We start from the raw sequence: 22913 nt of genomic DNA on the forward strand, positions 1-22913 counted from the left end.
CTATATGATGTAAATCTAACAAACAACATTTAATTTATGGTTGATATCATCAGAACAAAATCAACACCTTCTAAGATAATTTAATTATTATCTTAGAGGCTATAAAATATTTTCTCTTAATTAAATCAAAGAAAATCTGTGGACTGACCAGAACAGTCCATGGATTATTTTTTTAATTACAAGTATGACACAAGAATGATGTATTTCAGTTTCTAATTTAAGTTTCTAATTTTTTCATTTTCAAATTCAGTGTTGTTTGTCTTCTTTTTTCAAACTCTTTTCTGTTTAAATTTTTTTATAAATCTACTATTTGCATGTTCTTTTATAACTCTTCTCATAAACTTACCACTTTTTTAAATGTATATAATTGTTTTTTAAAACTATATTATGAAAAATATTCTTGTAATCTTTTATCTCTAGAACGCACATCTTTCATTTAGTTAATTTTATTCTCATACATTTATTGTTTTTTTATAGTTGTTTCTATAAGTTATTAAGCTCAGAAATGTTTGCATTTTTGTAAATTTTGTAAATATATTCTCATAAACTTGCATTATTGTTGCAAACATGTTTTCACAAAATATAACTTAATTAATTCTCATGAACTAATGCCCTTTTTCTCGTAGTATTTCAAACTTAATCCTTATAAACTCGTGAAATTTCTATAACTTTTAAAGGTAATACAATTCTTGTTTGTATTTTTTTTTGTTCTAATCTAACACATTAACTTTAACTTTTTCTCTTCATAATGTGGCTCTAAAACCTTGTTAAAATATACCCCCATCCCCCAAATAATTTCATTGCAACCCCCGCACTAAAAGAAAGAAGAGAAATGTTTCATCGGTCTAGATCCGGGCCTACTCTCTCCATGCGCGTGCAGGCGCCTGGCTCTCTCGTGCGCGTGCTTATTGGTCGCCAAGTGTGAGCGCGCGCTTTCCGCTACATTCTGGAATTCAGCCAAAGGAGAAAAAAAAATCATACTCCGCTTCCAAAACCCCAAAGCTTTTGATCTTTTTCTCTCTCACTCTGTCTGCTTACCCGGAAGAGAACTCCCTCTCTCCCTCTCCCTCTCTCTCTCTCTCTCTCTCTCTCTCCCCCTCTCCCTCAGCTGGGATACACGCACGCGTGGAAATCTTGGCCCTGTTCCATACTTCGTCCAAATTTAGTCATACAAAGGCAAGCGAGGGAAGGGAGGAGGGATCGAGGGGAGGGTGGTGTTGCTGCTGCTGCTGCTGTCGGGGGGAGCGGGAGGAGTGGGGGACTGAGGAGGGGGGTCGAGGATGAAAGAGGCAGCCGCCGCGAGATCAAAGGGAGCCGCATCTCCGCCCCGCTAACCCCACCTCCGCGCTTTATAAAGATCTGCCTCTCCATCCCAACTTTGATTCTCACGCAATCTCTGAGTGGCTCAGGCTCTCGCTCCACACCAGTTCTACTCCGCCGTGTTTTCTCATGTCATTTCTACCTCGTGAGAAATCTTGTTGATTCTTTATTCAGAAAGTGTTTCCTCGTTGGGCCGAACCGACAGAATGAGGAGTCACTTCATTTACACGTATGCACGTGTGTCCGCTTTGATTGAATTTAAATAAAAGGCGTAGGCCAAGGCCTGAATTATTTATTTTTTATACATATATATATTTATATTGAGGCCATGTCTTGAATTTACCATTTCACCATATTATTCATAGAACTATAATAAACATTTTTTAAAAAACGCATTATTAAACGATTCAATAAAAACACTGACGAGGTAACAATATTCAAAACATTTAAGGTCATTTTAAAAACAGCTTTTTTAGAAGACCTAAAAATGTAATTCTAAAAAAAAGGTCTACACGAGGCCGAGACGACCACTTTATTTTATTTAATTTTTTTATTTCTCCTCTTCCCTCTTTGTTGGTGGTTTTGTAAATAACTCTTTGCTAAAATTCTGTTTCATAATCAATCCACATTAAAACACTTTCACGCTCTTGTTTTGTTGATGTGTTCTGTCTTTTTCAAATCTCATTTTTATTAATTCTTGCGGTCGTTAACCTCGTCACACTGTTACCCGGTGTCCTTCTCCTTCTCCTTCTTCTCCTCCTTATTCCCCTACTCCTCCTGTCTGCCCATTTGTTGTGAGCTGTGTCTGAGGAGGAGTGTCAGTCGGTGCGGTGTCAGTCAGACTCTCTTTCATCTTTCCTTCCTTCCACTGACTGAGGGGAGAGAGGGGGGGCGGTGGAGGAGGAGGGAGCAGGGCTACATTACCAACACACACACTGGTTACATTACACTGTGGAAGCAGCAGGACAGCAGTGGGAAGTGGATACACGGCATTTCTCGACTCTCTCTGTATCTTTCGTCTTTCTTTCGTTACTTTTTGACCGTTTCATGACTTTTTGCTTTTATCACTCCTCACTGACGGTGTCTTCATTCCGACACTTGAAAACAAAGCTCTTCTCTCAGTGTTGAACTGTGTTCTGCCGCCAGACTCACCTGCAAGAAACCATGTTTTAATTAATTTTTCTTTTCTTTTTTTTCCTAAAAAAAAGAAGACAAAAGTTGTTCTTACTGGACCACAGAGGGAATATCTCAAATGCTCTTTGCTCATGACTTGTGTTTGCCTCTGGACCATATCCATCGTCACTGGTGCGCATGTTAAGTGACAAAAAGTGATGAGATTTTTCTCCTTTTTATTGTTTCCACTCGTGTGACACTGAGGTGCAGACCGGACACCAATTCTTCTGTTCCCCGCCGTTCGTCTTTTTTTTGTTTGTTCAACTTTCCGGTTCTCATACCCTGGGTGTTGAGTTAAAAAGGAAGGGGGACACGGAGAAACCTTCCTCCTGTTGCTTCATTAAAAACACACCGAGCGGCTGCGCGTTTGCACGCCGCGTCCGCACGCTCGACGCCCCGGTTGAACAGAGGACAAGGGACGATTGTTAGGGATTCCACTGGGGCTTTTCCACCCTGTTTCTCTGTGTGGGTTTTGCCGAATTTTCTTGGTGAAGGAAAAACGATTTTTTTTAAAAATGCCACAGTTATCAAACGGCGGCGGCGGAGACCCGGAACTGTGCGCTACCGATGAAATGATCCCGTTCAAAGACGAAGGAGACCCGCACAAGGAGCAGATCTTCGCCGAGCTGAGCCACTCCGAGGAGGAGGGAGACCTGGCCGATATCAAGTCGTCTCTGGTCAACGAGTCCGAGAGCAGCCCCAACAGCAACAGTCACGACGTGAGCTCTCCCTCTCTGTGTGTTTGTGGACGTGTGTGTGTGCGCGCGCGTGTGTGTATTCACTCATGTGACGAGTGATAAAACCTGAGCATCAACCCCTTCAGAAAGGTGAAACCGCCTGCAAACAAAGCTGATGTCTTTTGATCACTAATAATTCCACTTATTATTATGTTTATTTATGATATTCACTCTTTAAAAAACCTTTAGATTGATCTACGGCTGTTTGGTTAAATAATTGGCACAATATTGGATCAAATGTAGGTCGTAAAATGTATTTGCAGTCTTCAGTAAATCTGGGGAGCCAAATTTATCTCGAGTTTTATCCCATTAAAACCCCTCACAAATGAATCTACCCTCAATTCTAGTATGACTTTATGATTTGAAATGGTATTAAAAACAAAAGTCTAAATTACATTTAAAAAGGCGAAACACGCTCATTTAAACACAGAAAATTACAGTACCTCCTGTAACTGTGAAGTCATCATATATCTGTGGTAAAAATATCACGTATATATATATATTTTTGTAGCTGTTGGAGTGGAGGCCTTTTGTGTTGCCTGTGTGAAGGAGGCCAGAGCTGGTAAACACAACCACATTGCACACAAGGCTCTAAACCTTAGAAACAACAGGAAATCCTCTTATTTCAAAGATGAAAGCTGAATAAATTAAAACGAAATGAAATTTATCAGCCTATGATAATATAGTAATCGGGATTTAATGTTTGCAATTTTGTTCCCTGCAAATTCCAATTATTATTTAAATGGTAAAGATTGGAAGAAAATTGTGTTGGTTGCATATTACCAACGAAGAATAAAGACAAAATATCATAGGAGAGAAATGTGTTTTTTTATCTCAAAGAAAATGAATGTAAATAGAAGCATTTAATCAGTGTAGACATGTTTTAAAGTAGCCTCATTTCTAATGTTGTGAATATATATTTTATATTCCTTCTGTAATTATTGTGATATTTAATAAAAATGCACTGAGGCATAGAGACTGTTAAACATCACTGTTATATTTGATTCTTTTACTGTTCTGCATGATGAAGGCTGCTATTTCATAAACTCCAGCAGGTTGTTTTTGTCATCGACTGCAGTGTTAATGAAATTTTGCGTCCAGTCTGAATCTGGGTGAATTCATACACACCCCCAAATTTCCCAGAGACATATGCATGAGATGGAATGTTAATAAGGAATCAATCGCAGTTCTCTCGCTCTGCATAAAGCTGTCTTAAGGGCTTTAAACACCAAGAATTTAATTGATGGTTTTTTTTTAACCCAATTCTGGTTTAAAGATGAGTGAAGTGGAGGCCTAACCTGTAAGAGAGAAATAAGAGTGAACCTATGCTATTCAGAAGGTGTTGATTTGTCAGCTTCTTAAGGCCACTGAGATCAAATATGTTGTTGTTTTGTTGCTTTGATGCAGTCTGTGCCACCATTTGTGTGCGTGTGAACGTGTTTAATGTTGCATGTTTTGAGCACGTCTGCTGTAGGGCCAAGAAAAAGTTGGCAGTTGTCCTAATAGTGTTTGTGGGTTCGAATCCCCATCACGTATCGTGTGTGTGTCGAAGGCTTTTAAAGTCTCTCACTGTAACATATTCACCATTCTTACCACCATTTGTTTTTTATCTGTTTCTACAGGCAGTTAGACAATCACAAGTACCACCAGATTCATACCATGAAAAACACAGAGACCATACAGACGATGGTAAGTAACAAAGCTGTGGGAGTGAGAGCATGATAAATCAGCATGTGTTCAGGGAAGTTAAAGTTAAAACTCCAATAACACACTTGGAAGGATTGATATAAAGTGATCAGTCACACCGTCGGTCCTGTTTTTTTATCAGACACCCTTTCTGTAGTGCTCACAGACAGACGACGTCTGATCCAGGTCTAGTCTGGACATGCCGTACCTCCATGGACACAGCTACCTGTTACCCACCTCAGAGATGAGGGCGCCTGCAGAAATAGGGCAAGACAAAGTATGCTTAAAGAGGAAAGGATGATGGTTCTAGTCCCTTGTTGTGTGTTTAAATAGGGAGTGAGTGTGATGGAAGGGGGAGGGAGGGGGGGGGGGGAGGTTTGGTAGCTACATTACCTCCTGTAAAATATTTCCTCCCATGCTGTCAGCTCTCTGGTTGAAGTGTCACATGCAACATGTTGGAGCTCAGGCCTCATTGTTCTGTAGCTCATGGAGTCTGACCCCTTTGCTGCAGGTCATCATTATAGAGCTTTGGAGTGTGTCTACCCTTTGTTCCTCCTTCACTTTTGAATAGGATCCTCTCAAACCAAACACTGGCTTTCTTCACAACAAGATTCACGTTGCCATCAAGCTCTGTAGCGCAACACTCCCAACCCCCCCGGCGTGTCTGCCAGCACGTCGTAGAATGGAGAGTAGTGCCGTATAAAGGCCACTCACATAAAGCTCTTCTTCTCGGGTCAACGGCATTGAGGAACAGTTGGGGCGTCTCCTGTTTTGACACAGTCAGCATGTTCTTCTAATTGGTGCTAATTGGCACAGAGGGGCTCAATTGTTCTTCTGTATAATGTGACCCTCCTCTCAAGCACGGGAAGAAAAGACACAAACAAAGGGCCACGGCAAAACAGTGCACGGGTTAAAGTGATAGAAAGTGATACGATGACACCATCAACACAGACTGAAGGGACAACACTTATGTTTTTGCTCTTTGTTTTTCTTATGGTTCGGTGTCCAAAATGCATTTTAAAGTTATGTTTATTTATTTGAACTGCAGCAATTAAATATTATTGTGTGATTGAATTTAAATATTCTTTTCAACATTATGCGTCCTACAAACATACAGGAATCTGATCTTTCTCTTTTAAAATATTTTCTTCAACCAGGAAAGCATCAAGACATGTACAACAAAGGTCACCTCTACCCAGCCTACCCCGGTTACATCATGATGAGTAACATCAACGACTCCTACATGACCAACGGCTCCATCTCACCGCCCATGCCCAGAACGGTCAGTAGCTGTTTTTCTTTTTAAGTTGTCTCTATCAAATTTAACTCATTTGGGAATAATGTAACAAAAAATAAAATCATATTTTTTTATGTACTGCAGTATTATGCCATATACTAGTGTGTGGACTGAAAAGGCCACGGTCATAGTCACACATTTAAAAAAAAATGCAAACATAAATAATACATTTTATTGATTGTATCAGCTGGTTCCATCATCCATAACACATGACAATGTTGACCTTTAACCTTTGAATTTTAAAGTCGCAGCTCTTTAATAGAGTTGATTTTGTAAATCACAATTGATTTATTTCAAATCTACATTTACTGTAGTACATCACTTGGATTTTTTTTCTTCCTACAGTCCTTGTAACATTTATTATATGTAATTGCTAGGCAATCATTGAAGTGAACTATTGTAATACGTACATGTACTCGATAACCTTTCTGCACCAAAAGGCCCGAACTGTTTGTATGAATTTTCAATTCGAACATCACCATTTTTTCTTAATAATATATATTTTCAAAAATAAACCTAACTTTATCACAATGAATGGAATTTAAATTAAAACAAAATCTTGACTTTTGATTTTATGTGACACTCCATAAAAATATACATTACATATTGTTCACAACCAGTATTGTAAGTGTGCACACCCTCAAAAACCACATGGAAACAAACCTAATTTTCCAGCTGATTAGCACGCGGACAAGAGCATATCCAATCAAACTCTTACATCATGCATGTCTCATAAACCCTCTGATGTGGCCACCGTGACTGGGGAGGTGAAAAGACTTCACCTTGTCTTGAATTTGAAGTGCTGTTGAGGTTTGGTGTCTGTTGGAGAAATTGCTTCTGTTAACAATATAATTTCTAGGCCAGCTGCAGGTCTGACATTGGCAGCTTCCTGTGTCTGTCTCGTTTGCAAATTTCTGCTTTCAAGATGGACATAACAGGCACACACACACACACACACACATATATATATATTTATATATATAAAACTTTAGACTTTAGAGTTTTTGTATAAAACTCAGCATTCAGGGGCAGCTCTGATCATCCGGCGCTGATGCCCCCTGCTGTGTGTAAAGGATCTTGATTCATACGCAACCTCGATCGCATAGTGATGTCAAAATTGCGTAGCTTTTTCTTAGCCAAGTTGCAAAAGTTGCAAAGTGTGAAAGCATGTAATATAATGGCAAAACCAAGACCCTGATTTCCTCATGACATACCTTCTGTAGGTTTAAAACGCAACTGTGTGAGTTTAATGCTTTTTAAATTCTCCTTTTCATGGCTCATGTTCTGCTCAATTTTATCAGTTATTTCATCTTACACTCTGAAAATTTGAGGTCTGAATGGAGACCAGCTGACTTTACGCGAGTGAATGAAGCCTTACTGCAGATGAATTAGGCCAGACAGTTAAGTGCTTGCACTCACTGCCAAGACTTTTAAAGCACTGCTTTCATTTCATTTACTACAGCTACTTTTTTTCACCCAATTTCCCCTCTCACCCGTCTTCAGTAAAACCATAGTCATTTTATATTTCTCTCACTTACCCAATGACAAAAAAAAAACCTGGGTTCGGTGGAAAGATCGTGGAACCCAAGTCGTCCGGCTCTGACTGATGTCCGATTGCTGCCTCTGCTGCTGGCCATAGCAGTCGCAGTATCTGCAGGCCTGGGATCAGTTTTCACTGAGATCAAAGGCTCATTCTCTCTTTCATTCTCTTCCATCTCAGGCCCAACCACAGCCCCCAATCCCAGTAGTTTAGATTGATTTCCATTGACCATGACATTCCCGCACATGCCGTCCAGTCATGATGGAGCTGTGGGGAGTTGCTGATTGTCAGCAGATTTCAATGCCTCTCCTTTCATAGGTCACTTAGATATAAGAGCTGCTTTTAGCTGCCGAATTTGTCTAACATTTACATGTTGTTTTTCCCCTAAATAAGCAAAAGGTGTGTATGTGATGGATAGAGCATGTGACTGTACGCTGTATATTATGATCATGTGTTTCCATTTTAAATAATCATTATCTATGTATATATATTAGATTAATTTAAATTAAAAAAAGTATATGAAGTAAAAAAGCAAACAAACCAAATTCCATTTGATTTGTGTACTTTTCCTTTTAATATAATTTAACCCTCATAGAATTGTATCACTGGTTCAATTCTTTCTTAGTTCATTCTCTACATGACTCTTACTTACTGGTTCCACTGTGCTATAAATTGCAGCTGGAGACGGCGCATATGGATAGACACAGTGTGTGACCAGAGTCATCTGGGAGAAGCCCGTTGCAGGCTGCCACAAATCAAATGCCAAAATGGCACAGGTCCAACTGCGTATCTTAAGTTAAATGTCCATGTTCCTCTGGTCAGTCGTCAGAGGATGAATGGACGCCTGCGTTTGAACAGGATCACACTTGTGTAGGAATAGTCAGTAGAGGAGATGGATGATCGCTCCAGGTTAAATTATGCATTTGTCAACAAATGATCCCCAAAAGGAAAAGTTTCCCTACTTCAGAGGTTGTCTTTTTGGTCAGAGTATGTGGACTGGTGATGTCTGAACACCTTTAGTCCTGTCTGTGAATCAGACTAATCCTTTATTCATTTATTTTTAAAGCCAGCAAAATTCTGTATTTTTACTTCCTGGTGTAGTCAGCTTTTTGTGCTTGTTTGTGAGTTTCTTTTTTGTTCAGCTGTTACGTATAGGGGGGAAAATGTGGTCAGGGCTGGACCTGTCAATTCTTTTTTTAACTGGAAAATGCTGTTTTCTACATAAGACTTGTTTGGGATGGATAATTTCATATTACCAAATATTTATGTTGTTGCTCTTTGTTGTTTTGGTCTTGCACCTAAAATGTAGCCATGGTGCAGTGAAACAATACACTCATCTCACCTGTGAAGTTCTGTCTTTAATTTTAAGGCTGGTTGTAGCTTAAATAGCCGAGGTGTCAGGGGGAGTTTAAAAATCTTAATCTCATATGCTTGTACCCCTCTACCCCCCGCACTCCTGCAGATTCTAATGGTGAGGAAGAAGGCTTGTATGTGTGTGTGTGCATAGTGCTGCAGTATTCTTTGATGTAGTGGGAACATGACGGATCTGTTAGCCAGTGTTTCGCAGCGTGGAATCACTAACCCCAGCTTACCTAACGGGATTTGATAGGACTGCTCTGGTGTCCCTCTGTACCATGTATGTCCTGAGCTCATGCCCCCAGCGCTACCGTGGGATCCCTATCAAAGGCAACACAACATCCAGCAGCAGCCTCCCTTGTGCTCATATTGCCGTTCCACAGTAGATGGCGGCTGGTGTAGTTGGTGTGAAGTCCCACACAACGTGCTGGATAAAATAAACGGTGCTCCAGCTGAACGTAGCGTTCTGCTTCAAGCACCTGGACGCCATATGATCAGCACGCTGTCAGTGTGTTTCATCTTTGTCTGATATGGCCTTTCTGTCTTCCAAGGCAATAGATGTACACTTGCCTGGTCCTGTGCGTTGTATTTTTAAATGAATAAAATTCATTAGTTAAGCAGCGTATGTATCAAAGAGTCACACAGACATTGATATCATCTATCGTGCTGCTCTGTCAAAGGGTGAAATCACGTACATGCAGATAAAGGAGAGCAGCACAGACCCCACAGAGAACAAACAAACAGTATCTCTGACTCTCGGTGGATCTCGACGTTTTATAATCAACACCATAAATGCCAAGATTCCTTCTTGTCCTCCACTGGTGACGCTAGTTGACATGGTAACTTGATATGCATGTCCTAACGACACCATGTGTTTGCAGTCTCCTTATCTGCGGTAATGGGGCTCAGCAGAGCAGTTCTTGATGAGGACCCAGAAATATGTGTTGTTGTGTCAGATTGGCTGCTCATGTTCTTCAGCTGTTTGGTTAACCTTTCTCAGCATGTCAAACACAGGCTGACAGATTTAAATATGTAAGTGATTTTTTTTTTGTTTTTTTCCTTGCATATACTTGTCAGGACTGCTCATCCTAAGAAGTGCTTTTAGTTAAACTGGGCATTATGCATCATTATATGTTGAAAATGTCACAGGTCATCTCAGGTCATGTTCCAAAGTCTTCAAAGAGAAACGACAAAATTCAGAGCAACAAGCCAAGCGCTCGAGAAAGTGTGTAAAAAGTCACAAATGGGTAGTGCAGTCGCTTTAGTAGTAATGTACATTTAAATTGAATTTATGTAAATACTAAAATACATACTGACTTAACCCAACAAGTAGACCAGGGCTGTTTTAAAAAGTTTCCAAAAAGCCTGGAATGTTTTGCTTGAAATCCAATCCTAAACATCATTTTACAGAAGATGCAGTATTTTTACGGAATAGAATTCCTAAAATGATTCTAAATACCGGAGAACGTAAAGATAAAATATATCTCAAACTCTTGACAGGATCTGCAGGCCACTGTTCAGACACAGTGTTATGACTATAACCTACCAACTCCATTAAAACATGTACATTGTTGTTACATATTTCTGGTAGGATTATACATTTGCGTAATTGTCTTGACATTTTTCATAATTTGGATTAATTACAAATAAGAGGTGTGAAACACAATTGACCTCGATCAATCACGATTATTCATGACAAATTATGTTTGTGATTATTCATGATTGAGCCACAGCAACCCTGTGATTAAAGGTTTTAAGTGATTGACATCATGTAAAGAGTGTCACACATGCACAGTACTGGTATGTGTGACACTTTCTTTAATTCCCAGCTTCCAAACACATTGGCTGACAGTTAACCAGTCAGTGTTGTTTGCCAGTCGTCCCTGGACAGAACACTGCTCAGGCCTACACCACCTGCTTAGAGAGCTTCACTCCTCACCAGCAGCCTGCCACTGATCTCCAGGGCTCAGTGGAAGGCCTCACCAAGGTTTTTACCAGATGCTCCAGTCTGTTTGAATGGCTAGTGTGTCGACTTCCCTTCACTGAGGATCAGTCTGGTAGACTAGACGAAACACCAGTGTGTGCATGAATGTTTTTTTTTTTTTTTTTATCAAGTTGTTGTGGAGCTGTCGAGCTCAGCGTTGTTTTGACTGCATAATTGAAAAAAGGCTGTAAGTGACGTAGGAGTTTACCAACCGTGGCCTGGTTTGCTTTGTATTCTCCCTTTAAATCAAAGCGAAATGTCTAAAAACATTTTATTTCTCATTTGTTTCAAAATTTGGAAAACGATGTTGCCCATTAAGTTAGTTTGATATTTGTCTGGGATTTTTTTTATTTTTCTATAATAATGTGACAGAAGTCCACAGCTGGGTCACAGTAGTTCAGTGTTCTCTGATGTAGCTGTGAAATGAGTAAAAATATGAAAAGCCTTCTTGACTTCACCCTGACAGCCAGAAGATCTATACAGAGGCCAGCAGTGTTTCAGCTAGTAAACTGCAGCCGAGGGAACAATAGGTCCACAGGAGTGAAACATGGGTGCAAATCCTGTCGGCTGTATCCAGACTTCACAGGAGCTCAGACAGCCTTCACTTTGTCCAGATAAGACATGGAGCTATGATCAATAGCTGCTCTGTTGTATGGAGCTGGTCAGTCTCTTGTGCGCCTTGCCCTCCTCACTCCCTCACTCCCCGACTCTCTCTTTCTTGATGCTTTTTCATATTTTTCAGAAGCTCATTGCTTTTTTTTTTTCTGCTGTGGGTGTTAGTACTAAAGAGGCTCACACGCAATGTGTATCTGACAGTGCTGAAATATTAATGGTCCCCAGTGTAGGAGGTTGGTGTAAGGCCTGCATAGTTACAGTACAAAGGGTGCCTTCTTGCCACCAGGCTTTATTAGCTAAGCAGCTAAATGAATAGATGGATATAGTTTACACTCCTTCAAGGTTCCTTTTTAGTTTTCCTTTTCAAACATGGTACGACTTTCTATATGTTCAACCATTTCCGACACACAAACAACAAATGGAGATCTGTGACTGGAGACTTGCAAGTAAATATAAACACACACACACACACACACACGTGTTCACACACACATGTGCATGTGCTGATGTGTATAGGGGACACACTGAACTGTTGTGTTTCTGGGGGAGGACAAAGAAGGAGGTCTTTGCTATCAGTTCATTTTGTGTGGTCTCGGTCATAAAAAAAACACCCGTTCTTTGACTGTGAAAAGCCGCCTGTCTTTAATTTTTGAGAAACCCATAAAAGTTTGTCGCTCCTTTCATATCGGCGGCAGATTGAAAACAAATGCCACATTCAACCCGCTCTCCTTTGAACTGGCCAATTATGGAGTTGTGAAAATTAAAATCAGTCTGTAGATCTTAACCCCCACTATTTTCTCTCCTTCCTTCTCTTTTCAATTCCTCTCTCCCTCTCTCCTCATTCACTCACTTTCCTGTTCCTTCCCTCTTGTTTTTGAAGAAACCAAGAGGGGGCTCACTGATGTCAAAGTCAAAACCAAGAGCATTAAGAAAACTGGCAAAATGCAATACAGCTGCAATCCGACATGACGCTAGAAAATAGGGCTGAGCAGAAAGCCTCTCTCCCGTATTCCCAGGGCGCGCAACTGCTCCCGGCCTTGGCTTTGATCTCTTCAAAGCCTCCTGCCTCCTACTAGATGGAGAGTCTTGGCTGCCGCTCGTGAGTGCTGGAGAGAGACGGAGAGGGAGGTGTTTTTCTTTTTTTTTTCTTTTTTTTTTTTGAGGGGTGGGTTGAATTTTTCTTTACAGGACTGAAATCAATCACGGTACTGAGGCAATTATGTGTAATTCAACCTCAGACAGATTAGTGACTCTTGTTACCTGAGCGACCACAGCTCTGTAATCTGTGAGACTCACCAGTCTCACCAGCAAAGGAGTAGCCTGGACAGACAAGGGCACTCAAGGGAAAGGAGGGGGAGAGTTAGTGAAAAGCAGACTGCCGTGCTGCTGTCCAGCAGAGCAAAAAATCGGAGTACAATGGGGTGATTACACTTGCAGATGTAGCCATATTTATGATGAAATGGATAGAGAGAGCTGAAAGACCAAAGAGTGTCTATTGCCATGGAGCCTGCTTGTTAGTGTGCTTACGAGCCGGGTCCCTTTTGTGTTTTAACATGTGCCTAATGTCACCTCCACTGCGATTCCAGTCCTCCCCCCATTATCCCCTGTCTTGCACCCCCCTTCTAGTGCCATATCTCTATCCCTCATGCCCTCCGCAGACGGCTCTGAAATGCAAGCTTGGCCAAGGCTGCTGCCCCAGGCACCCAATTTACTATGGCTGGAGAATAACTCAGTGAATCAGAGCTTCTCTTTTCCTGTTGTTGCAGTTCTGTCTGATGTGTGCAGCTGTTTCTGTGTCTTAACTCACTGCAGTGTAACACTTTACACCCTTGTGCTGTTTTTTAAAAGGCCCACGGAATAGATTTACTCAAGTTTTTTTGTTTTTTTTTTTGTTTTGGCAAATCTAGATTTTTCAGGTTAAGTTACTGGCCCTGACACTTTGTAAGTAGTGATTTTGCTATATTATATTAGATGTTAAATGTAATTGTAGTAAACTACCTAAGGGGAATGATAAGTTGCAGAATATCATACGTAACTGGAAATACATGTACTGTGTGTATGCATATATATACACGCATGTATACTACTGTATCTCCCCTGGAGTGCTCTCTTGATGTCACCAGAATGAGAGTCTGTTTTTTTTTCTTTTCTTTAGCATTCACTGGATGCAGGATGATGAAACCAACGACCATATCTAGCAATAATGTGTGTGTGTTCATTTGATGAGCTTGCCTTGTGTTCTATGTTTCTTTTGATCGTCAGACAGCAGGCCAACTAATGGGAGGCACTTGTTGTTTTCCACGCTGCGTTGAAAAAAACAAAACAAAACACACATACCGGATTGTTGTAACAACACGCAGATCATCAGCGCTGCGATGTCTACTATAGTTTTGACAAGGTAGGCAGGAAGGCAGAGCTGACTCTAAAAATATAAAGGTCACGCTGAATGGATTATGTGGCATCAATGGAGCCACCGTCCAGCTCGGCAGGAGCCTTTAAATCCACCAGCAGCCATCACCCTTAGCTTTGAGAGCAGGTGACGCTTTTCATGTCCTCCAATGGGGAAACATCACAGAGGCATCCTCGCCTTTGAGCTGTCTGTCATCAAACAGTGCATCAGCACACCAAATCAATCCACCTCCACTGTACCCTTATCTTTTGAAATGATTATGAGGATGCGCACAAGTTTATGAAAAGACCCCTTATGCCCAGATCTGCTTTCTGCTGATCAGTTAACGAAGATCAAGACTTCTGTGATGAAGTCACTCACAAGTCCAGGTCTAGGTTGATCTTGAAATGGTTAAATAAGAATTATACTTCTAATATATATTCCTAAAAATAGGAATTATACTTTGGATCTTTGTTCTTGCCCCTAAATATTTTCACGTTGTTTAGGGTTCATTAAATTCAGTCAATAAAATACTTGAATATGTTAATTAGTCACCATTTTCCAACTGGTAACATGATGCAACACTGAGGTGTTGCTCAACAAAGATTTAATTTATTTTATTTTATTTTGTTTATATAATACATATATTACGGTTTTTTTTTTTTTTTTTTAGAAAAGCACTGAGGGAGTTAGGCTTATATGATGCATTTTACAAATGTAATAAACGTACATTTGATGCTTGGTTCGCTTTCAATACATTGCATCCCGCATCATGTGCAATCTAGCCATTATTTTAAATAGAGAAAGAACAGCCCATTGGTCCTACAAGGGTTTAAAATACACATGTGATCCTCAGCCATTATGTAGCATCAGGTGCAGGTTTAGAGCCCTATAATGTTGCTCTAAAACGGAGGCTTTCTTTTTGTTCTCGAGAAAATCACTATATTACCATTTCCTTAAAGGTATTAGTGGCAGATAAGCAGATGTGTGTTGTACATGTTCTACTTGGTCATTGTTTTGTTTCCATAAAACCCCATGAAACCCTGCCACAAAGCTAATAGATGGGGTGGAGATTTCATGTGTCTGTTCAGATCCCTGAAGAGCTTTTTCAAGTGCTGCCTGCTTCTTTGGAGATGGAGAAAAGCCATTTGTTCGAAGGAGATCAGCGTTGAATAGCTTTGTGCTTTTCATTCAGATCTCTGCGAGGGCGTGTATGCCCGGCTGAAGTGAAACCCTAAAATGTGGGATTCTGATTAATGAGTAATTTCAGTCTGAAAGGCTGTTGTCGGTAGCCTTTACAAGTTAATCCTTTAAAAGATGAACCCTCAGACAAACAGGAGGCTGCTGCCAGTGTTGCACACGCTGTAGTGTCAAAGGCTTGTGTGTTACAACCATTTTTGCATCTTTGCACTGACTCTGGCCTCACCTGATGATGACCTAAACCCAACAGTGACATAACAACTGGTAACATTTAAAGACAGTTCCCTTGTAGCTGTGTAGATCGACCTCAAAAATGTTTCTAAATAAAAAAGAAGAAAAAAACTGCAGTGAAAGGTGTTCAAAATGTTTCTAACTCATACTTTTAAAGTATCAGGGAAAAAAAAGAGATAAATATCTCATCTTGACCAGCAGTCTTAAAAATTTGACATGGTGTAATTTTGTTCAATCTAAAACGCGTAGACTATAAGAACTGTTGAAAATATTTTCTTATTCATATATACAGTATGTATGCGGGTGCACATCTGTGTGAGTGAAAACTAGGTCAGCTCCGTCTGCAGCTCAGGCAGTAGCTGCCTTCATCCAAATCCTTTCTTGGTGTGTGCCATTGAAAATCTTTGCTGCAAACGCAGCATTGCCTCTGCAGCCTGTTGCCGCCTGCTCATGTCCAGCCGCTCCTGGCTAGCCTGCGGTGCTAATATTTACCGCTTCCCTTTCTGTGGCTGTGTTTTGCATTCACAGTGCATTCACAGTGCTAAATGTCTGTTTCAAGCTCTCGTCTCCACAGGTAGAGACAAACAAAGACCTCCGCCGGAGTCTGTTTCCCCACCTCAATGCCCGGCTTCCAAATCTAAACTGACAGCCATTGATACACAAAATACCTGGGTAAAAGCTGAAGAGGGAACACTATCTAGGTGTAGCAGGCAAATCCTCTGCTTTTCTGGCTTTTGTGGCTTTGTGAATGTGTTCTGTGAAGGCAACTCATCAGCAATTTCCCCTTCATGCAGCTCTACATTTTCAAATTTTGTTCCTCTCTTCCTCTGGTATTGTACGGGAGCTGGGGCTTCAGTTCATCAGCAGCTCAAACTTAGCTGCTGCTGCAGTTTTATTGTGTACATCTTTCAGGGACTTTGTGTGTTGTCGTTGAATGCATGTTGGCACTGCTGCTGCCTGGCATGATTGTAGCTACTCAGCAGACCAGACCAGTGCTGGCTTCCAGATGATAAATCATGCAGTGGATTAATGCAGTAGCAGTATTGCTATAAATAGCGGTTAGAGGAGGATCTCGGTTGATTTGCTGCTGTTAATATTTTCGAAATGTAGCCAGTTCTGATAAGCTAAGAAGGAATCAATAAACCTCAAACTGTATCACCTTTGGGAGGACTGATGTGTCACAATTGTTTTCAATTGATCTGTCTTTGCTGATCCCTTGCGCCACAGAAGGCAGACATATATTCTTTGTGGGGGTGAACGATACCTCGTGGGTGCTCATCTGTGTGCGTTTTGGCTTTTGTGCCTGTGTCTCAGAGAGCACTCGCAGGCTTGCTGACGGTGGCACTCTAGCAGAATGTTTGCCCTTTCGTCAGTTCTTTGATGTGACCAGGGCCTGCTGTGATAATGAGCACTGTGCCCTGCTGCAAGGAGAAGATCCTGCAGTTTGCCCGGGGCGCTGCCAAAGCACAGGCCCAACCTCCAGCACACACGTGCACTCACATGCATGCTCGCTTGGCAAAACACAGTAGTGGATACGAGGCGACCTCCAATCAAAGCCAACCAACTCCCTTACTGAGTTTCTGGATTGTGTAACTAAGAACACATTTTTGTAGCACAAAGACATGACACGGCTAGTTATGTTCAAAGTGATTTATTATTTATAATCATGAGCACCTTTATATTAACACAATTCTGTGAGATAAGCATTGACTCTTTTAGATGTCATAGCCTTTTTACCTCAGAAATGTGTTGCCTCACCACTCTACTGAACTTGCTGTGCATGACCAGAGATGAAACAAAATAACTGGATTATTCTAATGTTCTGTTACTCTCCATTAGGTTTTAATACCAGTGTGACAGAGAAAGAAATTAAGAGTCATACACTTTAAAAACAGATAAAGTCTTTCCTTTGGCTGAGCATATTTCATACAAATTATCTTTTTATGCATATTCAGAATGCCACCGCAAGAGAGCTAGTGCAGTGGGTTTGCCTTAAGCGCAATCTTGCACAGTCTGAAGGATGATGGGTAATCCATATCATTCTCCTCACTTGTGCCTGTCGCTGGATGACAAACCTGGCATTTAATAAGTTCTATGTGTTAATATATAGCCCAGAAATTAATTCATTATTTGTTGTTTTTTATTATTATTACAGACTCTGGTGCTGTTACTATGCACTGTAAAATATTTTACCTATGTATGTATACTTTATGTGGATTGTTTGTGCACCCAGTGGCGGTTGGGTGTGGGTGTCATGTGGGTGTCATGTGGTATTCAGTGGAAAGGTTTTTTTGTAGGATTTATGACTGAATTTAACGGACGGCAGTGTTTTGATGACGTGTGTCTGGGGGCGGGGGGTGGGGAGGGGGTGTATCTTTCTCTTCAGGGCAGGATTTTTACTCTTATCCATAGCCTCCTCCTGCCTATCCTTGTGGTTGGCTTCACTTGTTTGTCTCATTACGCTGAGCGTGTGGCAATCCTCTTGCTGCTGGCATGGCTTTCTTCTCCATTAATTGGGTTTTGTTATATTAAGCCCTCTGGCCGAGGGGCCACCCTGCCAATAAAACATTCCATATTTAGCACTTTGCTCAAAGCTGGTGGGGTTCAACCCTCACTGTGAGTGGTAATTGGTTATTTATTTAAGCTTCCTAAGGTTGAAGGGAGACGGGCGACTCTGGGTTTTATTTTTCTTTTCTCTTCTGTAGCTGGAGCAGTGTGGCCAACAGTATTTGTACACTTTTGTGAGGGAAGGGGTTGAAAGGTTGCACGCCAATGCACCTGACAATAAACACCTGGTCTACTAAGGATGACTGTGGGATTAGAGCAACGGGCACACCCTTGCTTTATACTCATACTCTCAGTGTTTGCAGAGGCTTTCTGCCAGTGGTTTTGTCATCTCTATCTGCTCTGTCAATGGAAATGGTAGCCAAAGACTGTTTAAACAACTGCAGAAGGGTGTATGCTCCCAGTCAGTGATTCACTGTTATTTAAAAAGATTTCCTTGGGTCGAACTGAAGTTATTTTGTTGAAAAGGGTTTTTTGTTTTTGGCCCAAAATGTTTGAATATTCCAGTGCTGGTGCTGCGATCACCCCAGCTGTTGGTAAAACACTCACATGAAACTGTGAAACTCACATTTATTCTGCACACTTGAAGGTAGCTGCAGGCACAACAAGGCCTCATTGCATATAAAATACATAGGTGGGAAGTGATTATTATAAAATTCCTGCTTTCCCCAGTTTTCCAATCCACTCTCCAAAGGTGGTATAATTAGCTACAAAAACCCTGCTGTGAAAAGTAGATGGGGATGGAGATGTTGAACAGGCATTATTGCAAAAATATTTGTTCATTAAATGACACAGACACTTACTGTATTACACTTCGAAACAGTCATGATCACATGAGAATTGTTGGCCTGATACAATGTGATTTTCTGCTGTGGACTTGAATGAAACCTTGTTTCTTATTCTTCAGCCAAATGCCAGACAGCTAACCAAGTTGCCGACTTGGCATGCTCCAACACAGTGGAGTGTTTCCTCTGTGACGAGTTTCAGTTCCACACAATGAATTGCTCCTAAAACCACATCTGAGGGGTATTATAAAGAAGCACTGGCCAATCGTGGATATGGAATTCCAAATGGAACCTTTTTTTTTTCCTCAATCCTTGATGCTTTTGCTCTTTTGGACTCCCTAAAAGTATGACAGCAGATTCTAAGCCAATTATTTCTATTGTGGAACGAAGCGGACCTCCAATATGGCTGACGTTCTTAGCAGCACTTCTGCTGCTGGTGGGGTCTCCTAAAGTCAGGACAGGAATGAAGAGATGAAATCTCTGTCTGTAACTCACATGGTTTTGGTCAGCTGACTATTTTCATCTTCTAAGAATCTGAAGTGTTTCTTGTTAATAATATTACCATCTAAAAATATTTTAAAATAAGTCATTCTACTTAATATAGATAAATAAAAACATTAGAATCTCTTGAGTGTTGACCACAGTCAAATGGTCCTGATTGAGATAACATTGTATAAACTTTTGTTAACAATGGTTAGTTAGGGCATGCCGTGTGTAATTTCAAACTAAAGCAGCCATAAAAACTGAATTGGTCACAGGGGCCTGCAGGTTTTTTTTCTGTTGGCTTCGGTCTTAGTATAAGCATTTTATTATGGGGTTGACAAAATAGGATCTGACAGCTGCAGATGACACAAAGAGAAGGGTTTGTAAGTCTAAAGGACCAAATAACATTTTTTTAAATTTTCTTTTGTACTGTCACCACAGTATATGTAGGTAGAATCAATGAAGAAAACTTAGGTTTTGACTTTTGCGTTTTTATTTTTATTTTTTTTTTTTTTTTTTGCAGCACCAGATTCAAGACAACTTCTAGGAGAACTCAAAATCTCTCAGGTTCTTATCTGATTCTCAGGGTACAACAAACGTAAAGTAATACGGTTGAGAACGCTCTGATATAGCCTCTGGTCCAGGTGTGTCTCAGCAGCTTGGTCCTGGTTAGCCTCCCTTTAGGGTTAGCAGGCCTTTACTAGTGAGTCCTCTGTCAAATGAGGTCTGACACTCCCATACCCACAGATTAGACCACCACCTTTGACACTAGTTAGTAGGGGTCAGAAAACAACTCACCTGGGCCGGTTTGAAACTCCACAGCATTACGGCTTAAAGAGCTCTCAGTTAGGAGCTGTCCACTGCAACACACTGTGGTTAGAAGAGATGCATTAAAAAGCAGAGAGAGATGATACTCTAAGTATTTTTGTCTTGATACAATCTTTTACGAAGTGATACAAGTTAGGGTACTTTCATTTGTGTGCCCATAAAATGTCCAATCTGAGCTGAAAGGCAGTGTTGTATCTGTGGCTTGACATGCAAATTCTTACGGGCAGTTTTATTTTCTTCTCATGATCAGAGGAATAACTCAAACAAAATGTTTTAAAACAATTATCTGCGTTAAGCAGCAAAACTTCAAACGGTCACTAAATTGAAATAAATGAAGAAAATGATGAATAAAAATAAACTTTCTGCACAGTTAACAGTCAGTTGAACAGAAAGTGAGCAGAGCTTTACACTGATGGCAGATACTGCTACCAAAACTGGTCCCTAACTGGGCCCTAATGATTTATTCAAATACGTAACATTATTATCAACATGTGTAAGATTTGATATTTTTTGTGGCTACAGTGTTTGTTGTATTGACAGAAGGTGGCGTCCTCCTGGTAAGAAGGTGAAGACGGAAAGAAGAAAAGAACCAGTTTGTGCTATAGTAACGGTCCTAAGCACACACCCATCTCTTATAAAGTTAAAACAGAAAAGACTGAATTTCCATGATTCCATGTTTTCCTCCTTCTCTATTGTAAATTACAACCTTGTTAAAAATGAATATGAAATAGCATTTCATGAATTCTTCTTTGTAGTTCAAAGTTGACGCCCGGTGTATGGGGTTGAGTCTCACCCAACGTTGAACCGATGTCTGTCTGATTAGCCCTATATCCTGTGGAGGTGATATTTTGACTCCAGCTCAGCTCTGGGCTCAGATTGTAAATAGATTTAGCATGGCTAAGCATTACCATGTGTTCAGTGCTGCTGAAGCATGTAAGTTGGCCGGGGGTTGGGACTGGCATTTTTTTTGGCTTAGGCTGGAGTTTTTTTGGCTAAGAACTATCTTAGTTGTCAGGAGGCAGGTCTTTGAGTCAGCCTGGGATGGATGGGGGACTCGTGGACGAGCCACAGTGGACGTGATTATCTCTGCGTTTAGTACCACTGCAGACATCTGCCTTGCTCCTCTCCTTCCACAGCCACCCCCCCACCCCTCATCCTCCGCCTCCATCATCCCTCTTCTTTCCTTCCCCCGGCTCTTGCTCTGTAATGAACTCTCCTTATTCACCAGCTAATGACTGCCTTTGATCTCCTGCCTAAGACCTCTGCTCTGCCTCTACCCTGTGACTCTCTCTCTCTCACTCTCCTCTTCTCTCTTTTGCTCTATAGCTCGCTCACTGCTATGCAGGCACTCCGAGCTCTGCCTGCTTATTTCTTTGTAGCTGTCTCAAACATTCTTGTTCACCTCTGTAATATATTTTTCCATGCTCTCTCTATTTCTCCTTTCGTTGAGGAAGTGTTGTTTTTCAAATTCTGCTGATTTAGACTACAGTGTTGTACTAGTGGATACGTAGTCAACACGGGAGGCGAGACGTTGAAGATACAAGATATCTGATAGTAATAAACAGCTGATGTCGCTCCCGCCCTAAAATCACACGGCAGGAAAAAAGACTTGTCTTTCATAAAACGTACATTTTCTATAATCATCTTCTTTGTTTCTTTACAGTCCAACAAAGTTCCTGTGGTGCAGCCGTCACATGCAGTCCACCCACTCACCCCACTGATCACTTACAGTGATGAGCACTTCGCTCCAGGATCTCATTCTGGACTTCATCCACAGGACACTGGCAACAAACAAGGTGAAACCGCAGAACACAACCCAGCTCCACAATCCTACGTATTATAACACAAAATAAAAAACGCTGAGGAAGTCATCTTTTTAAAGACAGACCACGGCAAATGTTTCTTGTCCCATCACTTCATTAGGAAAAGCAAAAAAGTTTATGAATTATTTATGTCTAATTACTCGTTCTCGTCCTTTTACTTGGAGTATCTTAGGTTAACACCACTACTGTCATTTTTTTTCTTTATTCATTATACTCAAAATTTTCCCTAAACCTGAACTATGACTCTTTTGTTGTACAAGATAAGTGTACAAGTGCCAGCAAACTTGTCAGATGCGTGGTCCAGACGTAAGGACAACTGAAGTGGACATCAATGGGTCTAGCTGCAGAAATATTGATGTCAGTCCAGTTTCTCCTATTTGAGCATTTAACTTGACACTGAGGTTTGGAGTGGCTGCAGGTCAGTGGTTCTGGAGCTTGTAGTCTCCCACCTACAAGCTTCCTTGAATCTACAAGCTTCCTTGAATCTACAAGCTTCCTTGAATCTACAAGCTTCCTTGAATCTTGCCCTTCACCAAGTAATCACCACACATAGGAACGTGGCTACAACTGTGCAGCCGATCGTGGAAATTCTATTTTATTTATCATATTTTAATGTTCGACATAGTTATTTTCATTTAATCACGTAGGTATTTAACAGACCAGTGCAAAAACGTATTGCAACATTCAAGTTGTATGATTTGATTGATAGTGATATAGATATTGACATTGATATTAAGTGTAACAATATATTGTGCACTATTTACTCTTACTTTACATTACGTCTTTCAGGAACTTTTTAAAGTTTACGTGTTTTATCGTCCTTACCAAAATAAGGCAAAAGAGTCAAAAATATAAAAATAATTTCATCCAGAAATAAAGCTGTCACACTGAAGAGTGAACT

At 40.7% G+C, this 22913-nt stretch overlaps 1 protein-coding gene and 1 long non-coding RNA gene across 5 annotated transcripts in view; one reads left to right on the top strand and one right to left on the bottom strand.

The window, feature by feature from the left end:
- Positions 1–2372: 2372 nt before the first annotated feature.
- LOC112487518 (uncharacterized) lies at positions 2373–2687 on the bottom strand. The gene is made up of 2 exons (XR_003050671.1): positions 2549–2687; positions 2373–2472 (listed from the first exon to the last, which is right to left on the bottom strand). It is a non-coding gene; the product is annotated as an uncharacterized LOC112487518 (long non-coding RNA).
- A 291-nt stretch (positions 2688–2978) lies between these two features.
- Positions 2979–22913, top strand: part of lef1 (lymphoid enhancer-binding factor 1) — a 38337-nt gene continuing 18402 nt past the window's right edge. For all 4 annotated transcript variants that reach the window (XM_017035495.2, XM_017035496.2, XM_008317163.3 and 1 more), the window contains exons 1-4: positions 2979–3212; positions 4853–4919; positions 6074–6198; positions 21853–21985. In XM_017035495.2, coding sequence (XP_016890984.1) covers positions 3009–3212; positions 4853–4919; positions 6074–6198; positions 21853–21985 — 529 coding nt within the window. In that variant the 5' untranslated portion in view covers positions 2979–3008. The remainder of the gene's footprint in view (positions 3213–4852; positions 4920–6073; positions 6199–21852; positions 21986–22913) is intronic.

This window comes from Cynoglossus semilaevis, chromosome 9, assembly GCF_000523025.1.
Source record: "Cynoglossus semilaevis isolate Cse_v1.0 chromosome 9, Cse_v1.0, whole genome shotgun sequence".
Taxonomy (NCBI): Eukaryota; Metazoa; Chordata; class Actinopteri; order Pleuronectiformes; family Cynoglossidae; genus Cynoglossus; species Cynoglossus semilaevis.